The 24,164-nt window shown below is 45.6% G+C and overlaps 1 protein-coding gene across 4 annotated transcripts in view; it reads left to right on the forward strand.

The window, feature by feature from the left end:
• LOC126537164 (protein brain tumor-like) overlaps positions 1–24,164 on the forward strand; it is a 75,049-nt gene that overhangs the window by 31,550 nt on the left and 19,335 nt on the right. For all 4 annotated transcript variants that reach the window (XM_050184342.3, XM_055073770.1, XM_050184340.2 and 1 more), the window contains exons 2-4: positions 1,348–1,581; positions 6,140–6,340; positions 13,131–13,397. In XM_050184342.3, coding sequence (XP_050040299.2) covers positions 1,348–1,581; positions 6,140–6,340; positions 13,131–13,397 — 702 coding nt within the window. The remainder of the gene's footprint in view (positions 1–1,347; positions 1,582–6,139; positions 6,341–13,130; positions 13,398–24,164) is intronic.

Here is a 24,164-nt window from a genome sequence, read left to right on the forward strand (position 1 = left end):
TCATCCCTTGCGCACGCGAGATTGAGCCGCCATCATCGGCTCACCCTCGCACGCTTTAACTATACAGCATACGGTGCGCAGCGACTATGTTGTCGCCCATGAACTTTATCCGGAACATCACTGCAACGTCTTAGGCAGAAATGCACCTGTAGTGTCCATATAATCGCTATCACAATAAAAACAGATTAGAGTATTTTTGTCATATGAGCCCAGAGTTGATTGTGGCTGTCTGGGTTTAAGGTGACATACGGTGACCCAGAAATTGTTACCGCGTCGATTGGACGGCACAGTCTGAGAATGTTTTCCGCTGTCATCATAAGCGTCCACAAGGGAATATATAGTTCCATCGTAGTGTTACTGATGTTGTTGGCTCTGCAGGAAAGCATGCACCATGCTGCTGCTTGACACACTCTTGTAGTTTCTAGTACACTATAGCTACCAAGCACGCTGCAATTATGCACTCCGTGTTGGTTTATCCTGTGTTTCATCGTGATGTTGAAGTGTGCTGCCATATTCCATATTCTATTTCACCAAAATTCAGATTAGCCTGCTCCGAAATAAAATTTTATCTGCTACAATATAAAATTCATTCTGCTCCAAACTGCTCCAAAATGACTTTGGGCACTCCCACCCCTGAAAACAACAAATACCCAAAATGGTCCTATCTGATAAGAAAGCTAAATAACGTTCTGCTTTATTCTTTGTACATTATTTTTTTACACTACAGCATTCTGGACTTCCATGAAATGCTCTTTATCTGATCAGAGGTTGCAGTGCTATAGTTAATGTACACTAAACCTTTATTGATGCAAAACCAGAAGCAGATCCTTCAAGATGAATGATTACTTACAACTTTCTAAAACAAAGATGTCCACTGTAAGGGATCATATCAAATGTTGTGAGGCTGGCTTGCCTTGCTGATGTCAAAATTGTGATTTAAATGGTAATTGCTTTTTGTTCGGGAAGCCTTCCTCCTTCCTCCTCATGCATGTGTGGTATGACTGGGGCAGATAACTGGGAGGGCAATTTATTGTTGCTCATGAATGCTAAGTTAATAAATACTGTAGTGGATGCCAGATGAAGTGTGGTGTTGGCCGATAAATGTGGGCACACAACTAAAGCATTTGACATTTCATTTAACATAATGAGCAATCTTTACCATGATGTTGGTAAAAAATTTTTGTACTAAAAAGCTACAGTTGGAGTTTTCACTGAGATCCAAGATTTCTATTGGCATTTTCTGGCCTGTCAGCAGAGGGGATCGCCTCTAGTTCATGTAGGGGGGGCACTAATCAATGAGGCCACCCATCCTTTGTAGTTTGATTGTGTTATGCTTTGTTTGTGCAGGTTCAGCTGTCCCTGGGCAGCAGCCCACCTACGACTCTCAGTGGGTCTGGTACGACGGCAGGCTCCCAACTGGGCTCGCCTACATCTCTGCCTGAGGCGTTTACAGCACCGAGCTCTGGTGGGGAAGGCAGCAGCGGGGGCAGCCCTTCCGATGGTGTCACCGGGGGCAACGCAGCGCTAGCTCAGCTGAGCACAAAGTGCAGCCTCTGCCATGACACCTTCACTATCCCAAAGGTATGTCTTGAGCCGGTAGTGTTATTGACATCATGATATAGAGCCAGATTTGCTGAAATTGCGTAGCTTAACATAAATTGCGTAACATTGCTTGCTAAAACAAATTGCAAGAAAACAGTAGGGCGAGCTGCAGAAGAGGTGCATTATTCACTGAAATGCAATACTGAAGTTTTAGAGCGCAGCACTCGGGTGCCTGATCCTGCAGCGAGCGGTGGCGTAACCGAGTGAATGAGCACAGTGAAAGATGAAAGGCGCGAGCCGCGAACGGTGGAGACCAATGAATGCAGCCCCTTCAAGAAGTGCGCCCGGGAAACTGGTGCCATGCGGACCCATTTGTCCGCTCGATGCATACTCATGTCGGGTCTCAGCCAGACCACTCATTTCGTACTCTTGTCAGCTCGCATCAGCTCTCACTCACACTTGTTTCGATTGTCATCATTTACGATTGTTTTGTAATCTTGTGTAGTGCTTTCTGGAAGCCACGCGGCTCCAGCGATCACACTGGAACCTTCGATGAGCAATGTATAGAAGTCGACGCGCTTGACCCACAGATAAGATTTTCAACGATCGCAGACTCTGCTACATGTATCTGTCAAATTCTTTGCCTCAATATATTGCTGAATGAAAATGCGTGTAGAGCTGTGCTCAAATTTCGCATTAGGGAGTATTGTAATATTTAGTGAATTTTTTACCAACTTTTTGATTGTCAACGTAGATTGGTGTACACACTCATACACACTCATATTTGTTTCACATTTGTGAGAGTGAATGTGTGATCAAGAGCATGAATTAGACTCAAGTACAAACGCGAGAGTGCCGGTGAGTGCGAGTTGACATCAGTTTGAGCATGAGGGAGTTCACATCCTGAGAAAATAGGGGTGAGTGTGAGTATCTGATTATTGTGCCACCCTCCATGGTTGCTTAGTGGCTATGGTGTCGGGCTGCTAAGCATTAGGTCGCGGGATTGAGTCCTGCCAAGGCGGCCGCGTTTTGATGAGGGTGAAATATGAAAACACCCTTGAACTTAGATTTAGATGCATGGTAAAGAACATCTGGTGGTCTGAATTATTCTGGAGTCCCCTACTGCAGCGGGCCTCATAATCAAATCTTCGTTTGGCAAGTGAAACCCCATATATATTTTTTTAGATTGTGTTGCCTGTGCCGTCAAGCTGTCAAGTGCCTTCATTTCGACAGAACGGGTGTGTCATATTTGCAGCCAGGTTTGTCATTGGCTAAAAAAATGAGAAATTGAAAAGTAGCAGTAAAGCAGACACTCTAGGTGTAGAATATTAATCTAAAGTATGGTTTGGGAGAAATTTTTACGTTGTCACTGTCGCAGTGCATTGGCTGTGATTGCCTGGCCTGTCCCCAAAGTTACTGATCTGCAGCAGTGTACATTTAGATTAACATGTTGTGGCTCAGCACCATTTGGTAAGATTTTTAAGTTAAGAAGGGTTGAATTGATCGGGTATTGGATATGTACTGGGGCAGTTAGCCTTCTGGTATTCTTGCATCTCATGCACTACTTACGATATCTTGCCAGTATCCCCACATGGTTGTGTTCATGGTAATTTAGTAGTAGTAGTAGTAGTAGTAGTAGTAGTAGCAGTAGCAGTAGTAGTAGTAGTAGCAGTAGTAGATCCTTATGTTAGTACTGTCTCTGTATACTGTTCGGATGCATGTGTATGGTTGGAATTCGAGACTTTTTTAGTAATGTCTTTTGCAGACATTGTGTGAAGGCAGTCACTCTTTGAATGGTGATTCTGGTCATTAAATTGTTTCCTCACAAGCATAATTTCCACTTAAACATCATGCTGTGCTTTTGCTGGTTCTTGTTCAGCTGCCCATTGCGTAACAGCGATGACACTGCATGCTTGCACTCTCCATGGTGATAGACCTTTCCACAATGCCAGTTACTGCTAGGGATACCTGCTTTTTAGACTGCTAGCTAATGCTTTCAAACACTCTTGTGCCAACTCAGCTCTGTTTGTTCCTCCTGTCCCAAGGAGTTTTATATGTTTTCACTCTTGCAATTGCATCAACACCTCACAAGTCCCTACGATGCGCATGCACGGTGCCAATGATGGCATTGTCTGGTTGCTGCTGGCAGCATTTGAAATATTAAAAAAATATATAAAGCCAGTTCCACACAGTGAAAGCTGTCAAAGCAGCGAAGCTGGTGGTCATTTTCTGAAGTTTGAACTCGTGTTTAGCGCGACTTTTACGAGTCCCTTATCTCGTCGTTTTGCGAGATTCAAGCTTTGGTTCCGAATTGTACACACTCTTCGGTTGCGCAAGGTTGTGATCAAACCAGTCTATCACACACCTTGCAGCTGTGGCCGCACTCACGGTCGAGGAATTCTCTCTTGAAGCGTCCATCGGCACCCTCCGTGGGAGGAATCTCTCTGCGTCGTCTCTGCTCGGCCTCCTACTCTCGAAGTTGGGGTTTAGCTTGCCTCTGCTAGCGCTTGGCTTGGGTTGCCTTCTCTTGAAAGTTGGGGTTGGTTTTCCTCCACCGGTGCTTGGCTGGCGCTTCCTGTTCTCAATCCTCGGCGGTAGCGGCTTCCCTCTGCTGGCACTTTGCGTGTGCTGCTGCTCTCGTACGAGCTCCTGCTTCGACTAGCACAGAGTGGAATCCATGGAGCGAAAGAGCAATTGCTGGCAAAAGACCTGCTCCTATACCGCTCTTCTCCCCTCTCCCTCGGCACGCGCTCTGATTGGTCTACTTCCCTCGCCCCCTTGTGTGCCTTCTGATTGGTCCGCTACCACCCTTGCGGGGCCCCTCTCCTACCCTCGGTGCGCCCTCTGGCGGTGAGCTCCAGAACTTGTCTCCCTGCATGACGCTGGACGGCGTGTCACTGCTCCATTGTTATAAAAAAAGCACTCTTGTGAAAACTGCCATGTCCTTGTCACGGCCAAGTTTTGCTTCGTTGCATGTTAGCAAATAATGACCCTAGCCCCTAAAGATTCTAGGTTAGATTTGGTTAGGGCCATTTCGCCTCTTTACCTATTTCCTCTCATAATGTTAGCAGTAGCGTCCTCGAGGTTATCTACAGGGAAGCTCCAGCTGCCAGCATTGTCCCATGCTCTCCATCACAAGCATAGTTCAGCTCGTACTGCCGCCACTTCAGCCATTCTTTTTATTGCGGTGCACGTCTCCACATTTGACATGGGACAAGCCTGGTTTGCTGTCGCATTTTTCAGAAGAGGAGTGCCCCTTGTCGCCTTCTATTCCTCTATTATCCTGTCGATTGCCTAACGTGCTTCGCTGAGAAGGCCATGATGTGCCTTGTGACCACTACACTATGTTGACCTGTACACGAATTGCCAAGTACAGTGCACATATGGCCGTTAAATATGGCATTCGCTGTAATAAGCCTTACAAAATTTTGTCTGCTTGTTTTTGTCACGCACTGTTGTCAGAATTACTTGCCTAAGGGGACTCTTGTCGTAAAACAAATTTGTTTTTCAAACTGATTTTTTTAGCTTTGCCTTTCTTTTTGGAGAAGACTACACAATTTGAGAAACTCGGGTATGACAGGTGACTCCCATATGCATACCTGCCAACTCTTCCTAATTTTCCGTAAAGCTTACAAATTTCATTTGTCTTACAATTTTACAAATGTGTCAAATTTTACAAATTCTGATCACAAAAAATTTTAAAGGGGTCCTGAACCACCTTTCGAATTTGGCGAGAAAACGCAGTCCACAAATAGCATACGTTGCTGTAAACATTTTGGCCAAATATTGCAGTCGTGCGTGGCTTGTGGAGCTTGCAGGCAGAGTGCTAAGTCTCCTTTTTCTCACTCTCCTTTTAATGAAAGCCTTCTTGCTCTCTTTCTGCTGCTATATTTTGTCATATAGGAGACTCCCATACGAGGCTACTATTGGCCAATAGCTTACATCAATCAAAAGAGTAATCGTGTCAGTGTGCTTCTTCGTACTGTTACAGTGTCGCAGTTTAATAAACAGGCTGAAGTAAGCGAAAATCTGCTTTCAAGTTTCTATAAGAATTACGTGCTTGTGGAAGAAGCCGGCTACTGCCTGTGGCTGTTATTGACTGAGGTCTAAACTTGGGCCAGACTGCTTATTGGCGTCATAGCCATCGGGTCACGCTTATGTCAATTAGTTTTGAACACTCAAATAGCCTCAAACCGTGGGGAAATTCAGGCCAGACCACACGCACGCTTGCCAGTGCACGCTCACTGCTCGCCACTCCTGGCTATAGGCCTTGGTAGACTTCGCTTCTTACTGAGTGATTAACAACGCTTCAAAATGCGTAAATTGGATGTGGCTGCTATGTGTCGGTCAAGATTGTGCAGGGAAAAGCTGGTCCGCACCACATGGTACGGCCAAACTGGAGCACATGAGCGCGAGTGTGCACTCACGCCCTCATGTGCACAAAGCAAATGCTGCGCACACGCACCACCCTTGCATGTCAGAACTTTGCTGAATAGTACTCTGCAAACCTGCCACTCATGTGAAGTGTTCCTGAATAATTAACATGTTTGCAATGTGTGCTGATGCCTTATTCAATTCACCACTGCTGCCTTTACAGGTGTTAAACTGCCTGCACACATTTTGTCAGCCATGCCTGGAGAAAGAGTGCACAGGGGACAAAGTTCGCTGTCCTCAGTGCAACCATGACACCCCCTTGCCACCAGGGGGCACAGCTGGCCTTCCTTCCGACTATGCAGTTTCGAATATCCTAGAAACTGCTGCCCTTGAAGGTGCCAGCCTTGGCTGTACAGGTTGCAAGGTGGGTGGGGTACTTTATTATTTGCTTTCAGAACCATTCACCTGTTATAGAAAGGAGTGGATAACAGTGAGAAAGCGTAAGCAAGTAGACATGTTAGAAGTGAGCTGCTTAGTAAAACCCGAGTATGAACTGCGGAGTCGAACTTTGTGCCATTCTGAATGCAGGTGACAGACAAGAAGGTAATTCCAATCCATGCCAACTTGCACAATCCAAGAAATGTGCAACATGTGTCTGAGCCATAGTCGCTCGCATATGCTCAGCTGTATAAAAACCACCATGAGGAGCTTGCGTGCTACTATGTGGGCAAGCATACTGTCACGCAGAGAATGAACTGCATGAAATACTGATGTGTCTCCTATTTTATGCGGTGTGAGTGTTTCTGCTAATTGTGCTGGCAACTCATGTCAGTGAACTTAAAGAGCACTAGAGGCATTGCACAGCTGCGGAACGGCGCTGTTGCGCGACCAAGGCAGGGGCCGAGGTTGGTGTAATGACTGTTGGTGTAAGAACACATCTGACGAGTCATTAAGTGTCTGAAATGAGCCTGCATGAGTGCGAATAGTGGTTGGCACAGCTGAGAGTTAGCAAGCAGAACCAGGTTCAATGACATGTAGAACACTGTGCACAATAGCTTGTGTTAATAGACAGCTATGGCTAACAAGTAGGGGTGGTGTGTAGCATCTGTGACTGGTTGTGGTTTGGCTTGGATGTGTCTTGTGTGCAGGTGAAGCATGTGCCTGCTTGGCTGATGTGTTTCCAGTGGAGGATGTGGTTGGTTTTGAGGTGTGCTGCATGTGTAGAGGATTACTAAACAATGGCAAATAGTGACATTAGTTGCAGAACAAGGGATTTGTCTACACTGAGCCATGGTAGCTCCGTTTGAACAAGATAAGGAACACCTAGTTTTGCCTCAAATCCCCTCATGCAGATCAAGTGCCTCATGCATGGAGCAATTTGGCATCACCGCATGTTTCGCATAACATTCATTCTCACTGTGCATGGGATCTGTAGCATGCTTTTGATATACATAAATTAGAAATATGAGTGCAGAGAGATAAGTATAGAAGATTCTAGATTATTTATGAAACATGAGCAGTTAGGAATAGTTACCTGCATAAAGCAGTGCAGAGTGGTGCTGGATAGATTCCAATATAGAAGCAAGAGAATTAGTACAGTTGAACCCTGCAATAACTATTACTTTGCAGTAACAAAATTGCAATACAGTAAAGGTATTGCGAGAATTTCGTTGTGATATGAGACAGCATAGACAGGGAAATGGCCTGCAAAATGAAACATTACTTTGAGGAACTGCAAAAACGTCTGTAGAATTGGGCTATCAAAAAAAAAATGCTACAGGCTTTTAGCTGCCCTTAAGGACTCCAATCGCCACAGCTAGATCTGAAATAGTTTTAAAGGCATGCCAGTACAATTGGGTATCTCTGCTTGAAGTGTGACAGAAGGCGGCGGGTGCGTGTGTGTAATTTAGGAACACGTTTTATGTCCCGGGATTGTGGCCTTTTGTACTCTTAGTATGTATGCTTCACCGCAGCACATTGCGAAAGTACACTGCTGTATTGTGACGAAGCTGACTTTCGAGGATCGGCATAATACAACCCTTCAGACCCTCTGCCATGCTTTCCATATTTTTTGGTGTCATCGATGGCAGCGTTTGTGCCATTGCCAACAGCAGCACAACCTTTATGTGAAAAACATGGCTCTAAACAACAGGAAGCTCAATAGCTAAGGCTGACGCAGCTAGGCCTAATGACAGCGTAAAATGATTACTACGGTCGCCAGCGGATTGTTGTTCGAGAGGTTAGTTCGAAGTGGTGAGATAATCGAAATGGCTGTAGTGGTGGCTTTGCATAATGCCGTTTCAGACCCGCGGTCATGGCAAAACGTCGGAAATGTCGGACGGAGAAGGATTTCTGCATCCAAAATTTTAAATGTCCTAATACATTGCCTTTATGATGTACGTGGCAGTGCCGCGAAGGTGTCTGAATTATCAGGCATGTCCGAAAAATCTGGTCTCTCAAAAATTGCTCGTTGACTGTACAGTTGGAACCCACGATAACGAGATTCTCGCAGCAACATAATATTTCGTAGGATTCAATGCATTTCGTACCTCTGGACAACGAAATGTCTCTGTACTACAATCCCGCATCAACGAAACTTGCCGAAATGTTACCCCGCATATTACAGTTAAACCTCCATATAACAAACTTCCATACAGTTAAACCTGCCTATAACGAATCTCCATACAACGAATTCCTCCATATTCTGAAGCTTCTCTTCCCCGCCGTCACTCCATAGAAGCACATGTATTTGTGACCTTTATGTAACAACATCGCGGCGGGAGACGCACTGGAAATAACGAGCTCCGCCTGCTGACCACTTAGTGATTTTATCCCAAATTTTGTTATTTTAGCGCTAGCATCAGCCGCATGCATCTCCTGCGGTTGCATGCCGACGATAAAGTGCGAAGCGGTGCATTGCACTTGGCGCGCACGTAGTAGCCCCGCGAGGCTTTTGCAGAGTGCTGCTGGCACAGAGAGTAGGGACCGACAATGCGTGTCCCCGCGTGTCTGCACGCGCATTGAGGCGCACCCCCTGCATCACTTGACCCAGCCAGCAACGGGGCTGCCGCGGCCATGTCCTTATTTCCTCCTCCCGTGAAAAATCCCGCCGTTCTTCCTGAGTAACATTGCAGCAGCTCGCGGGTTGTCGGCGGCCGTAGGCGCGTCGGCAGCAGCACTCTTTGGTAGCTCAAGAAGTCTCTGCACTTCACTTTGTTGACCTGACACCAAGTGACACTACTAAGAAAAGAACTGTAGCTTTCTGTGTCTCATGGACTCGTGGCCTCTCTTTGTCCCTTTCTTTGTTTTTGATGCTGTGCGCGTGCACGAGTCGGCTCCTGTGCCCACGCTGCCAGTCACTTCAGTGTATCATTCCAAGGATGAGTGCCTCGAAGAAGAAACATAAAATATTGACTCTTGAAGAGAAAATGGCCATCTTGGACGCAGTTTCTGTAGGCGAAAGAAAGGATGTAGCTGTGTGTGCTGTGTGTGCGGTAAGATCCTATCGTTCCCCACTTCCCCCGCACTATGTGCTTTAAGTGCAAGTGGAAATGTGCAGGGGTGAGACAAGAAAGATGGTGGCTTCACGAGTGCCACCTTCCGGCACGAGCAAAGGGAAAGAGGAAGAGGGTAGCGAGTTTGTGGTAACGTGATAAAGTGCACGCGAGGAGGCGGGGCGGACGGGGGTTGGGTGGCGCACGTCTTGGCCGTGGCTGCGCATGGCTGTAAGCGCAGCTGAGCACATACACTGCCGCCCACCCTCGTTGGAAGTAATCCGCCGCGTGTGCAAAGAGTAGGCGGGCCAAGACAGCGTGGCACCATGTAAGCTGTCTTTACTGCACATTTGGTATTGGAGGTTGCATAATGTCGAGTTTCGGTGACCCGTTGAAGCGAGAGCTAGACGAACCATTCGCTTCCCGCTGCCGGCGCTTTTTCTGATAGCGTGGTCGCAGTGCGGGCGACGCTATCGGCCGCTGGGGTGGAGTGCATGCAAAGGCGTGGCTGGCTTCACTTAATTTGTACCTCCGATGTTAAGATATTGTCGACATACATGGCATGAAACCGTCCAAATTGAGACTCCCAAAAATTTGACTCCCAAATTTATCAAAAGGAATTGTTTTATCATTCAAAAATTTTTTTTTTTCAATTGCCCAATAATTCAGAAAATTCTGCGGCCCCTTTCCATGCAAGAAAAATTGATCGGTGACTGTACCTATTTGCATAAAAGGTTGAATTTCAGTGAACAAAATTTCGATATACTAAAGAAAATTGCTGATTTTACTGACTTCGTTATATAGAGGTTTAACTGTATAACAAAGTAAATTGCTGATTTTACCGACTTCGCTATAGTGAGGTTTAACTGCACCTACTTGCACAAGGTTAGCAGGCTCCAAAATGTGCTCAAATGCAATTGCTTTGCATTAAAATTGCATAAAATATAACCACATTACAATTGAGTAAGTGCTGCCATTTTTGTTTACAAGAAAAACCATATGCTGAAAGCGATTACGTGCACTGGAAACATGTCATGGCCGCCATCTTGTTTGTTGATTGTTCGTTTGAAGCAGCACACACGTCGCTGCTGGCATGTGACGACGGTTGTTGTGCCTAGTGCAGTGCGTAATGTCTGCCTTGGTGGGAAAAATGCTGCAAAAACAAAGAAATCCATGGCCAACCAATGTGGAATTGTTCATGGCAATCAATGGTTCATGGCGGTCACAGCGTGGAGTGCTATGCATCAGGCCGTGATTGAGCAGTCGTCTGCTAGTATGCATCTCTTGCTTCAGGAACACTGGTTTTAAAGCCACCCGCCAGGCATAATGTGCAGATTTGGCGCCAGACGTATATTTACGTTAAGGGACCTTAATCTCTATTAATTGCCTTGGGATTTGAGATACGATCACTTTCGCGCGTGGCGTCGGACGCGTCGGCGCCTAGGGGTGACAGCGTGCGCTGGAGTAATGTTGCTGCATGCGTGGAGCGCTGTTGCTCTGTGTTTGGGGCCGAGTTATGCAAAAATCTCGCAGAAGTGGTCATATCTCTGAAACCAATTTACCAAGAATACTGCTCCACGGCAGTGCTGCCACTGCTCATCAGTGCGTGCGGCACACTTTGTACTGTCGGCAGTGCGGTTCTATATCCTCGAGCGGAGCTTTCCAAAGTAGGCTAACAGAATTTTAATAGCAAAGTTTTGTTCTGTGATGCTAATGTATTTCTGCTGTCTCATTTTGCAACAAAGAAAATCTTGCGAAAGTAAATTTCCTTCCATGCCCCATTGAATTCGTTTTGACGAGACCGGAAATTTCGCACGACTTAAAGCACGAACGTGACATCAAAAAAGATTGTCATGTGTCTAACATGCTCGTGGAGCATGTGCAAAGTGTAATCACGTCATAAAATTGGACATGTTGATTGGAAAAAGAAAATTGTGGCATAGAGACTTAGCTTGAAACATCACTAATACAGGTTGCATTAAAAATTGTCGATCGTACAGATGGTACCATGCACCAAGTTTGTCTCGGCTCACAACCTCACATACTATTTGTGTAAATTATATATGATACTGTGGCCACTGAATTGTGAAAAACAGAAACGTCAAATTTTTTTACTTGGTCAGTGACTTCAATTCATCTTTTTTAATATGCTAGGTTTCGTTGAAGGGTGGTATTCTCAAATGATAACTTTCGGCAGTACTACTACTTTCGCATGATGCGGTACATGGCACGTTGGTGATTCAAACAGTTTTGCTCAACCAGCCGATCGGCACGCACTGACAGCGATATCTCTGAAAGTGATTGTCTGAGAATATGCCCCACAACTCTTGACTATGACTCTAACCACAATGTTAAAGTTAGGCCACGGAGGGTAAGCAACATTGTTTTGTGCATTTTTGGACAGAAAAAGTATTCAAAAGTTACCCTCCTGAACCTCTGCTTCGGTTAAACTGCAATTCAATCTAGGTTCACCGACAGCCAGCTGACAATGACAAGAGGTCAAAATTTGCGATGCCATGCAGAGCTTGTGCAGGCTCTTCAGGGCAAGGTCGCTATTGGTTTTGTTTTTCCATTGTTGTAAAAATGCAAAGCACAAAGGCTTAATTAATATTCAAGAACTGGTAATCTACGAATCTTGTTTAACCAAATGCTTTTTTTAACCCTTTCTTTAGTGCAGGAAGTGTGCCAAATTTTGTACAAATGTGGTGCAGACAATTGTTTTCATTGCAAGCGTTCAAGCAGATTAGAATAAACTACACCCAGCGCTACTAACATTCACAAGTGCCGCCATCTAGTGTCGTAGCTGAAACTAGAAAGAACTGATGCATTCCAATGAGGGTGTAATGCAAAAAATGGTTGTGTATGTAGATTTAAGTCCACATTAAAAAGCCTGGTGGTCAAAATTAATCTGGAGTCTCCCACTACAGCGTGCCTCATAATCTGATTGAGGTTTTGGTGCATAAAACCCCAGAATTGCTATACTATTATGTAGGATGAATCGAAACAATAAGTAGACTGACATCATCGGTTCACATTGCTAGGTATTTTTCCTCTTGATGACTGTGCCCGTCGTACATCGGTACAAATTCCGGTGATGTCAGCTCATCAGCGGTTGAGAAAAGGTTAAAGACCAACTATGTACAACGAAGTTTCTCTTAAATTGGCTATAGATGAGTGGCATCTGCTACTGAAGCAATCTTGGCATAGCTGCAGGGCTGGTAATTGCCTTAATTTTGTTATTATTAGGAGGCTTTAACGAGTACCTAAGCATACAGTGTGTGCACCTGGGAGCTAACATATATGACGTAGGTACCAGCACTTCACCTCTGAGATTCCTCAGCCCGCCGTGGGCAGCCGCAAGTGGTGACCAATCCCTTGAGGTCATGGCAGGGAGCTGCATATTGTTTCATATGCCACTTCCAGTGAGTGGTAATGGCAGCGTTTCAGTATCGAAAACTTCTACTTTTGCCAGCCTTACATGATGCATCCATATTTCAAGTGCAAAATTCTGCGCAGAGGTTGCTGTAAATCTCCGCCATCTGAAACTAGGCTTTTTACACGACTTAAAATTTTGTCGCAGTTAGCCTATAAAGCAGCTGTTAGCTGTAGTGCGCTTGTCTCGACTCTTCTGAAGGCCTCGTCGACCCCTACGATGGAGCCTGTTACAACTGGACCACAGTCTCCTACTCGCCTACCAGCATTTGCCGGCTGTCTTTTCAGGGCAAGGAGTCCAGCGCAGTAGCACGGTGCTTTGACTGTGCCAACTTCCTGTGTCCCAACTGCGTGATGGCCCACCAGTTCATGCACTGCTTTGAGGGCCATAGAGTACTGACGCTAGGGGAACTGCAGAGCGCACGGGACGGGCTGCGAGCGCCACAGGACAAACCGGTTGCCTGCCTGCGCCACCGATCAGAAGCCTTGCGTTACTTCTGCCGCTCGTGTGACACACCTGTCTGCAAGGAGTGTGCCTTGCTTGACCACCCAAAGGTTTGTTTGATTTCAGCACTTATATCTGCTTCGAGATGCCCACCATTTGATCAGTGTCTTCCAAAATTGAATGGAGGGATATCTTGCACTGTGATCGTCCAGTTGCTACGGGAATGGTGGGTAGTACTACAAAGAACTTGTCTAATCTGTGTGCTTTTGGCTTGCAGACATTCTTGTGGCTTTATTTTTTGCGCTTTCCTTCTAAATTTTCGACAAATGAGATTTTTAAACATGGCAGGGCATAAAGCCTATGCTCACATGCATAATTATTGCGAATTGTTGCATTTATAAGGCAGTATTTTGTTGACATTGGTCAATTTTCCAGGTTGCAATGCCATTTGAGGGCAGGAGGACTAAGCTTTAAGTACACCTATCCCATCATTTGTATGATGGCTGAACCGCATGATTCACAGTTCCTTCCCATGCTAGCGCCAAGGTTCCTCCCTTTAGTAATATTTTCTTTAGGAAACTTGGCCGTTGGCATTGCACCATAATGCCACCTTGTGGTAGCTTTGAGAATCACACTAGCAGTCGCTGATCCTTTGCAGTGGCGGGTGGAACGAGTTGCAGTTAGCTGGTGTAGTGGGACTGGGAGGGCAGTGGAAGTCACAGGAGGCCTGGCAAGAGGAACCCGACCCATGCACAAGCCGGAAGACCAGCGGACTTGCGTTTTTTTTTTTTTTCTTATTTCCAATAAATTTAGTACTTCCTCCTCCACCTTCTGCCAAATAGCACTGTAAGAGCAACCAGTGAAGGTACAGTGTAGGGCTGATGCTGCACCATTCTGAGCCTGCCTTGGCCCCACTTCGTGCTGCTAGGGTCCGGAGTGATGCCATTACTTTGATATTGGTTGCTCAACGAAGCTAGAATGGTGACCTGCAGACGGAGCTGCTCGGTGGTAGTAGACTGAATAAAACAGGCAATCAAGGGTACTTGTGTTAGGTTGACTTGTTCGTTCAGTCCCTCCACAGGATTTGCCAGTAAATCCTGCTATTTTAATAACTGCCTGCACTCTAATGCAAGGCCATAATATAACTCTGCTGCATTTTGCCCACCCATGGGCATAGAATTACAAAATTCTGAAGCACCATATTGTAAGCTTTTCCCTTACCTTACTACTCATGTTATTTCCTAAAATGGTGATGTAGCTGAGAGTTCACAAAGGTTAGCGCTATGCTAAGCATGCTACTTTACAGTAATGTTATGTTGTATTTTTTACCTTGATCAACACTTGCACAGAAACCAGTAAAAGAGTAGGCTGGGATAGATGAGTAAAGCCAGTGGCCTGTACAGGGTACCTAATATACAGTCAGAACCCGTGATAATGTAATCCTGAGGCAACAAAACTCTCGGCGCAACAAAATATTTTCTAATCCCCGGTGAATGCCCATACGAGTCAATGCATTTCATATCTCGCAACAATGAAACTTAATTTTTTTTCATAGCAATACCACAATAGCAAACTTTTCTGAAACGGCAGTCTGCATGTTATCTACTCACGTACTGCTAGCAGTGTCCAAAAACTGCCCAAACACATTGGTTGTGCCCTTAAATTACATAAACTGCTGCCATGGCATGCTTGCATGGCTGCTTCCATTTTCGTTTACAAAAAACAGCAGTGATGGAGCCGCAACAGGCAACAGCAATGATGATGACTGTTGTTTATCTTTGCGACAGAGGAGTACTGCAGCGTCCTGACCAGTAATATAAATTAAAGAAGAGACTAGAAAAAGAGAAAATAAAGCAAAGGCAACCTCGCACTGGACAGGCGCATTTATATACTGTGTGCCATCACTGCATGGGTTAATGCGGAATGGAACTACATGTGGCGTGCTGATCTATAATCCTTGATTAGCCAAATCCACTTGTACACATGAAAACGCCAATGACTCTATCAGGCTTTGTGCTTTGTGTGTAGCACGCATGATCGTGTGTATGCAGCATGTTTGATGTGTGCAGTTGGTCCTAGGGTGTCAGCCGTGTGCGTGGTGATAGGATCGTCTGCTTTGCCAGCCTGTGAAGATGCTGCCTCCAGCCAAAAAGCAGAAATCGTTTACACTAAAAGATAAGGCTGCAATTATTGCCCAGGTTGAAAAGGGCAGGAAGAAGAACACTGACGAATTTGGAATTGCGTGCAGCTCACTGTCTACAATCTTCAGGGTGTCCGCCAACCGGGAAAACCGGGAATTCTCGGGGATCTTGAGTACTCTGGAAAAACTGAGCAAACTCAGGGACTTTGTGCTTCTGTCAGGGAAAATTAGCTGTAATTTTATTGAAGGGGAACCCAAAGTCACGGTAACGCTGTCCCGAGTCGTAACGAATTGTCTTTGACGCCACCTAGTCGGCTGGAGGAGTTGCCGGAGTACAGTCAACGAGCGACTTTCCAGACGCCAGATAATTTGAACAGCTTCGCCGCACCACTACGTACCCCATAGGGTCAATGTATTTATAGCATCTGAACTTTCGGATGCAAGAACCCTTTGCCGTCTGATTTTCCGGACTTTTTGCCATGACCGCAGGTCTGAAACAGCATTAATAAAAGCCACAACCGCCGCCATTTTGATAACCTCGCCGCCTCGAACCGGCACACTCTCACGCAGATCCACTGGCAGCCGTAGCCACCACCGCGGCAGAGCTAGGCCTAGCTGCTTCGAGGTTTGGTATTAAGCTTCTTGCCATTCTGTACAGTGTTTTTCATTGAAAGAATTCGCCGCTGTCAGCAATGGCACTGACACCGCCTTGTGGTCATTGCAATTGGCTTAGAATCTTGGGAAGCACAATGCGTTGCATAATGCCGGTTGCCGAAAGTCAGCTTTGCCTCCATACAGAAATGTTACTTGGTTAAGCATATGCAAAAGTATTGCAGTGAAGCATAACAAGCGTGGGACGGGGCTATTGCCACGTGACGCAGTATGTATTCCTTAATTATGCACGCGTGCACCCGGTATTTCTTGTCACAGTATGAGCACCGATATGCCTAATACGTGTACCGACAGGCCTTCAGAGTGTTTTCGAATGTGCCTGTGGTGGGTTGAGCCTCTTTAAGGGCAGTAAATGACATGCATCTATTTTTTACCAACTCGCTGACTTTTCGGACATTTTCGCGGCCCCTAAGGAGTTAAAAAACTCAGACGTAGACTGTGAAACTGACCAAGAAAATGCTTCAAATGGTCCGTGGGGTGAACGAGTGGCGGAAGGAGTACAAAAACAGAAAAGACCTATGCATTGAGGAATGAACGGGAAAGGAAGCCGCACTGCCGCTGTTTTGAAAGAGCTTGAGCTCAAAAACCAGTGTTGGCTGATGCCGAGATGCAAGTGTCCCTCATCCAAACCAAAATAAACTCTTTAAAGCAGTGAAACGCAACTCTGAGGCGTCGCGCGCAGTCTGAGAGTACGTCAGGACACAGGTTGACTTACGAGCTGTTGAGAGAGAATCTCAATTGTGACAAAGTTCGGGCCTCATACCACTGAGCTTGTTATCAGTTGATAGAAATAGCTCATATTTGAAAATATTTGCTCTTGTATGCACATCCTTTTTTATTGATATTTGAGAATGGTCTACTCGATTTGCAATTTTTTTCAGTCATTTTATTTGCTGTGCATTTTACTAACCCCTCCCTTCTATTCTCATTTTGAATAACATAAACACTACTCCTTAGTGTTCAAATTGGATTAAGTTTTGTTTAATTTTTTTTTCATATGCTTACTAGAGAGTGACAGCATCGGGTGATATGGTTTCAGCTCATCTTGACATACAACATAGTTCTGCATCACTCGGGGAATGTTGCTAAGGCACTCAGGGAAAACCTGGAAAACTCTGGGAATTTGGAAATGTAAACTTGGTAGGCACCCTGAATCTTGAAAAGCAAGGTGTTGACTCTCAGCGCGCTTGAAAATGGTTGACGAGGTTGGAACTTCGAAGCATGCACTTGTTTTTTTTTTTCTCACCAAATTGGCACTTCCTTGCTGCAGTCGCTCGACCAAAACGTTACTCGCTGTATCAAGTGTGCCTACAGGGAGAATCTACTGCTGTACCTCTAGGTCAAGCGTCCCACTGACATGGACGTGTTCATAGTGCTTGAGATGGTGGCTGCCGGGCGGGTTGTGACGTGTCTGGTGGCGTTTAGAAATTGCTTCAAGCATGCTGGCTTCATTGCCACTTCGCCGGCATCATGTACTGATCCAGTGGCACTGCAGGAAGATTTGCCCGAAGGCACACTTGATAAGTCCTGCTATCGCAGTGCCACCATTGCTGACCAATGCATGGGGTAAAATTTGTGCCATGGAAAACAAAGTTCCAGATGGCCTCATCATTGAGTTTGCACAGATGAAAACGTTGTTGTGGACGAGAGTCGATGCCATGCTGACCGATGAGGCCATCAGAACCAGTCTTCAAAGCCGACGACGCCGAGGACCACTAAGGACTGAAATATCAAGAGAAGGTGAACCCACAGGATGTGTTAGATGCCTTGGACGCAATTCATTCGTTTTTCCACGAGCGCAATGACGACGCGGCAATGGACCACATTTTGCAGTGGGAAGGCAGAGTTGTCGAGTTGCTGCAAGGCAAGGCTCTGCAAAATAAACTTGCCTACTTTTGGCAACAAATTTTTGTTTTGCGAGCCATTTCCCAATCTTTTCTGTCTCACTCCCGCCCCAACGAAATTCCTGCAAAAGTGAATTTTTTCGCTTTCCCCGGCGATTTGGTTACTGCAGGTTTTGACTGCAGTCTGTAATTGACATTCATGAAGCCATAACATGCTGGCCAGTTGTGCCATAAGTGATCGCCCATTCGCATCAGCCACACAAATCTAAAACTGTTCACGATGCTCCCTCCATCGTGGATACATGAAAACGACACAGAAGTATAATTGTCGATTTCAAAGGTTATGGGGTATCAATGTCTCACGTGGCACGTGCATCCATCAGTGCTAGAGTTTGGATTGTGATTGCACCTTGAATGCAGATAAATGCATAGTCAATTGGCTGTTTCACCTAGGCTATGTTTTGGGGAATTTAGAGATTTGAAAAAGCTAAATGGACGATCTGGTGTTTCGGTGTCTGCGTGTTTCCAGCGTATTTCCAGTCAAGTTACAAGTCTGCACATTTCCAGCAGATTTGTAAGTCTCAAAGGGGTCCTGAGCCACCCCTCGGGCTTGGTGAAAGAAATGGTCCGCGGATAGCATATGCTGCTGGGAACATCTCGGTCAAATTTTGCAGTCGTGTGCAGCATGTGGAGGTCACAAGCGGAGCATGAAGTCGCATAATTCTTGCTCTGTTTAAATGAAGCCTTCTCCTCAACCGTTTTGAGGCTGCCAGCAGCTTGCATATGTGATATGCAAGATTCCCATAGATGGCTGCTATTGGCTGATAGCTGATGAAAGTCAAGAAGGGTGTTTGATCAGTCCACTTCTTCCTACTGTTACTTTGTATATTTATTGACGCAGCTCAATAAAGTCTGAAGGAAGCGGAAATCTGCTTTCAAGTTTCGGTAATTACATACTTGCAGAATAAGCAAGCGTATCGTCTGCTCACGCTTGGCCATGGCCGCCCGAGTAGGAATTAAACTTTGCCACTTTGCTTATCGGTGTCGTAGCTGTTGGGTCTCGCTAATTTCGATTAGTTCTAAAAACTCTGCTGGCCTCAAACCACGCAATACTTAATTAAGATCAGACCACACATACACTTGCCAGCACGCACTCAGTCCTGGCTGCTCCTAACTAGGCGCCTTGGCAGACATTGCTTTCTACAACGCTTCAAAATGTGCAGGTTGGATGTGGCTACTATCTGTCGGTCAAGCTGGTGCCGGACAAAGCTGGTCTGCACCTTGTAGCACGAAGCATTGGGAGCACATGAGCCCGAGTGAACAGAGCAAATACTGCATGTATTCTCTACACTTGCATGTAGCTGCGTCTGCTACATAGCATAGATACCATGGCCACCGTGGAATGCCGTGATGAGCCCACTCGCGGAGGACAACTGCGCTTGGCATGTCGTAGGCGTCAAATGCGGAAATGGTGGCATCTATGTGAACATCCAAAATCAAACTTTAACTGCATGCCATGGTGATGTTCAGTCGGCGGAGCGTTGTGGGCATTCCCCACTTCACCGTAGCCTTCATAGTGCAATGCGTTGAAGGAGCGGGAGCACAGCATGGGGAACCACAGGCAATCTTACTAGTACTTCTTGCTGCAAGGTATTTCTCAAATAATCTAGTTCAAATGCATTTCTTGACTTTGATAAAGTGATTAAATGCCCCTTTAAATTGCCTCACAGTTATGACCTCCCGAGACCCTTTGTACATATTTTTGGACATTGCATTCAGTCCTTTCCCACATTAACTAGCAAGTGGTTATGTAAAATAGTCATCCTGGATGCAAAGTAAGGTGCATTCAGAACTGCTTCGAACTGATTTAATTATATTCTTAGCATCAATTTTTGATAAAATAGGCACGAATAAAAATGCAGAAAGCGCATTCAGAATATTGAGAGTTGACATGAAAATCCAGAATACAGCATCAACATGCCTACCTACTATGCGATGTTGCGCCTTCGTCTGTGTTGTGATAAAGAAAACTGGCCTTTACCATAACAAACATATGGAGATGGTCAGTATGTCCCCATACATGGAGATGCTGCCTTGAGCATCTAAAAGCCTATTTAAACAAACGTTTTATGTTCATAACATCCCAGTCTGTATAAAAGATGCTTTGAAAAGGGATAACAGTAAAAGCTTGTTACCTCAAAGTTTCGAAGTTATGAAGAAAGAAAAAAGCTTAAGTAAATGGAGTTTTGAGATAAGTGAATTCGTGAAAATGTAATCCCCTGGCTGCGCATAGACCACATAGAGCCTTTCTAAATAGTTATCAGTAGCCGTTAAATTGCTCACAGAAGTTCAATATACAGAAGCCTCATTACTACGAACACTGTATTAATGAACTTTCGCATTCACAAGCTTTTGGGAAATCCCCTGCTGATTGGTTTTAGTTTCAATGTAAAAAGATTTCTGTACTACCAACTTAGAATACCAAACTTTTCAAAATAATGATCTTTATTCACTTTACATGTCAAGGCCTGAGTACTACGAATTAATATTCCTAAACCGGGATTTTTTTATTTCCGTGTATCCTTCATGGCAGCCCTAACAGTAAGTTAGTGGGTGCCGTTGCTCATGGGATCGAAAAACCGAGATGTCACTAGAGGAGAAAAATGTGGGAGGGGACTTTATGTTTGCAGAGGTGACATCTAAGGTTTTGTGAAGCACATACTCCACCCAGACAAGTGTCTCCTAGCAACGGAGGGGTGTCTTCCTCCTTTCGCTCTTCTATCTGCGCATGTCTCTTCTTTCTTTCATGCTTCTTTCTGCACCTCTACCTGCTACGTGCAAGGAGAAATTCAATGTCTGTTTGATTCACCTGCACCACTGTGAACCAGTTCACGTCAGTGTATTAAGTTCATAAATTGTGCAGCTCAATTTCTATTGTGCAGGCACAATGTGACACTTGAAACGAATGCCAAGGTGCAGGCGTTATGTTTTACAGACTAATGTGCACAGAGTGCGTAAGTTGACACATTAAGAGTTCGTACGACAACAACAAGCCGCGTACCTAGCTGTGAGCATGGAGCTACTGCAGGAATCCCTCGCTCTGACTTCAAAGCAAGCCAGCACCGATTCTCTCGCTTTGTGTGCTGTGCTGGATTTTCATTGTACAGTGAATGTAGAATTTGTAAAAGCTGCCCGAATCATTCCATGAGCCATATTATTTTGTTGTGGAAGTCCAAGAGCTTCCTTCCAGCTAAGGCAGATCGGCAATGCCGATCAAATGGCACTGTATCTGGACATGCCATCCTCTCTCACCGTGCACAAAAAATGCTCCAAACAAATTTGTGCTTGGTCCAGCAGTGCCAAGACACGGGTTACCGTGATGTTGTCTTGCATGACAGGTGGTCACAAGCTGCCGTCATCTTCAAGTGCAAGACAATTCCGATTGGTGAGGAGATATTGGAAAATGTCGTGAGGTGCCAAGAGAAAGGCGGGATGGATGAGGGCCTTGTGCTTGACTGGATCAGGTTCATGTGGTGTCGGCAGCCCGGCGCACTGCGTTCGTTCATGTCCATCCTCGTCCTGGATGAGTTTCGGTGGGATTTGGCTGACTCTGTGAAGAGACTACTGTGTGAGTGGTCTAAACGTCTGCTCTGAATGGTTTTGCTGCATGAAATGGATGCAATAAGGTGTGCCCGGGGTGACGCCGACCGGAGGCGCTGAAACGGACGCAGCACGCTGTGCAAGTGGATTGCGGACGCATGGGCGAGCATCCCAGAGGAACTTGTATGTCTCGCTTTTAAGAAGTGTGGCACACAGACACGGCCGTCTTCCTTGAATGCTATGAATTTTTATTGCTCAGAATCATCAGCTTCAAGTGGTGCCGACTAAACCTTCAATGTCTATGCTGACAGAGGCTGCGATTATGTGAGGCAAGTCCCAGAGAAGTTTCGCAAGGAAACCCACGATAATTTGGCTGTCGGAGCGTGGTCGACCTCTGTTGAATGCCAGGGGATGAGATTTCATGTATGCATTCACTCTATCGCGCTCAGTGTGAGCTACAATGCGAAAATGTGTGGCAAAATGCCTCATGCGTTTTACTTTTACTGAGTGCGATAGTACTTCATCTGTATAAAGCAACAGCCTGACAATGGTCGAAATATCGACTTGCCAGGTTGCAGGCAAGCATACGTACATGGAGCAACAAGTTGGCAAGCTTTGTTAACTTGTGGAATACTGTAAATAGTGCAGATGATGCCTCAGACACAGCTTCTCACTGTGCTATTACCCTAACATGGCAACCAGGATTACATCTGTGCATCATGTTATCCATGCGTACATTGTTTTGCTTTTTGACAGGGACCATTTTTCAGTGGATTATCACTGTTATTGATTTGTCGCTCGGCTCAATGCACTCCTGTCGTGCTGTCACGTTTTTTTCTTTTTTCACAGCTTCTTGAAATGTTAGTACCCCAATATGGTGACCACAATGACTGTGAAGCAAACCATTTATTAAGTCACTTATTTTCTGGCCAATCTGATATTTCAGACTCCCAATTATTCAGACATTCAGCTGGTCCCCATCGAATCTGAATGATCCATTGGTGACTGTATCCGAAGTACTGTATTTACTAGTGTAAGACCCGCACCCCCACTTTGGAAGGGAGCTTTGAAAAAAGTTTCACGCAGCGTGAAGCGTTACCTGTATGCTGGTTAATTTCTGCAAGCTGCTACTAGACCACACTAGTTGCCTTCCCAACATTGGCATTATCATCAACACTGTATCGTGCACTTGGCACCAAACCGCAACTTTGGTTACAGATTCCAATGAAGCCACGAGGCAGCTTTAGTTAGGTTTAGTGGGCAAGTAACACGGGCAGCACATCACTGTGGGAACTTTGCCTTTAAAATGTTTGTACAGTAAAACCTTGTTAATTCGAATTTCACGGCTTCAAAAGAAATGTCCGAATTAACTGAATGTCGAATTATCGAGGGTATGAAAAAAATCAATAAAAGGTTTACTACGTCAACATGCCTTCATTTACTAAATGAATCAGCTAATCCCGTTTCTATTTTGCACAAAAACATTGCGGTACCTGCGATTCTCGTCGTCTCGTAACTGATTAGTGCTGGCAGCGACGAAGGCCTTGTGATTGATTTCCTTGGGAGCGCGGCCGCTCCGTGCGTTTTCATCTGAGACACTCTGTTGACTACCACTCGTACATCCTGATTATTTTTTCACCAGTCTCCACTCATCGCAATGTAAACAGTGCTCTTCATCCTAGACAGCTTTGCACTCAGTAAAAACTAAGCTACCATTTGCCGCAACCACTGCAGACAAAACCAGGGCCGTTGTCGACGCGATCATGGAGGGAGGCCTTGCAGTTATGAAGGGGCACGGCTGACGCACGCACTGAGTCAAAAAGAAACTACCATTTGCTGGAACTGTGGACAAAACCGCGGTCGCTATCGATGCGATCATGGATGGCCACTACACAGTTATGAAAACATGTGGCTGACGCAGTGCTAGGCGTGGCGGTAAATGCAAGAATAAAGGCTTTAAAGACACAAATAGGCATGCAGCCTTCTGGCATTGCTGTCATTCACGTACGATTCGAAATGGCCAGACCTAGTGAGGGGCCCTTTAAGTGGACTTTGGGTTCGTGGGCAAACAGCCAGCAACTACTGCGGACGCCTACCAAGTTGGCATGTGTGCTTATTGGATGGAACAGCATAAGCTGACATCTTTGTGCAGCACACCCTATAACTGACAGTATCGCGGAGTCAAGGTTGCATGCGCAATATCTGCACTTTGCGACAACCTGCAATGCTCATCGGGCTGCAGGATTGGTGAATGCGAAACGCACCCATAGCCTCGATCATCACAAACTTTCAAGCCACTTTATTTTAGTGAAGTACAACACTGAGTAAAACTCTTTACACAACTTGATCAGTAGCCGCCGTGGTTGCTCAGTGGCTATGGTGTTAGGCTGCTGAGCACGAGGTCGCGGGATCGAATCCAGACCACGGCGGCCGCATTTCGATGGAGGCGAAATGCGAAAGCACCCGTGTACTTAGATTTAGGTGCACGTTAAAGAACCCCAGGCGATCGAAATTTCCGGAGTCCTTCGCTACGGCGCGTGCCTCATAATCGGAAAGTGGTTTTGGCATGTAAAACCCTGTAATCTAATAATCTAACAACTTCAGCAATAGGTTATTCTTCA

Source organism: Dermacentor andersoni, chromosome 4 (genome assembly GCF_023375885.2).
Source record: "Dermacentor andersoni chromosome 4, qqDerAnde1_hic_scaffold, whole genome shotgun sequence".
Taxonomy (NCBI): Eukaryota; Metazoa; Arthropoda; class Arachnida; order Ixodida; family Ixodidae; genus Dermacentor; species Dermacentor andersoni.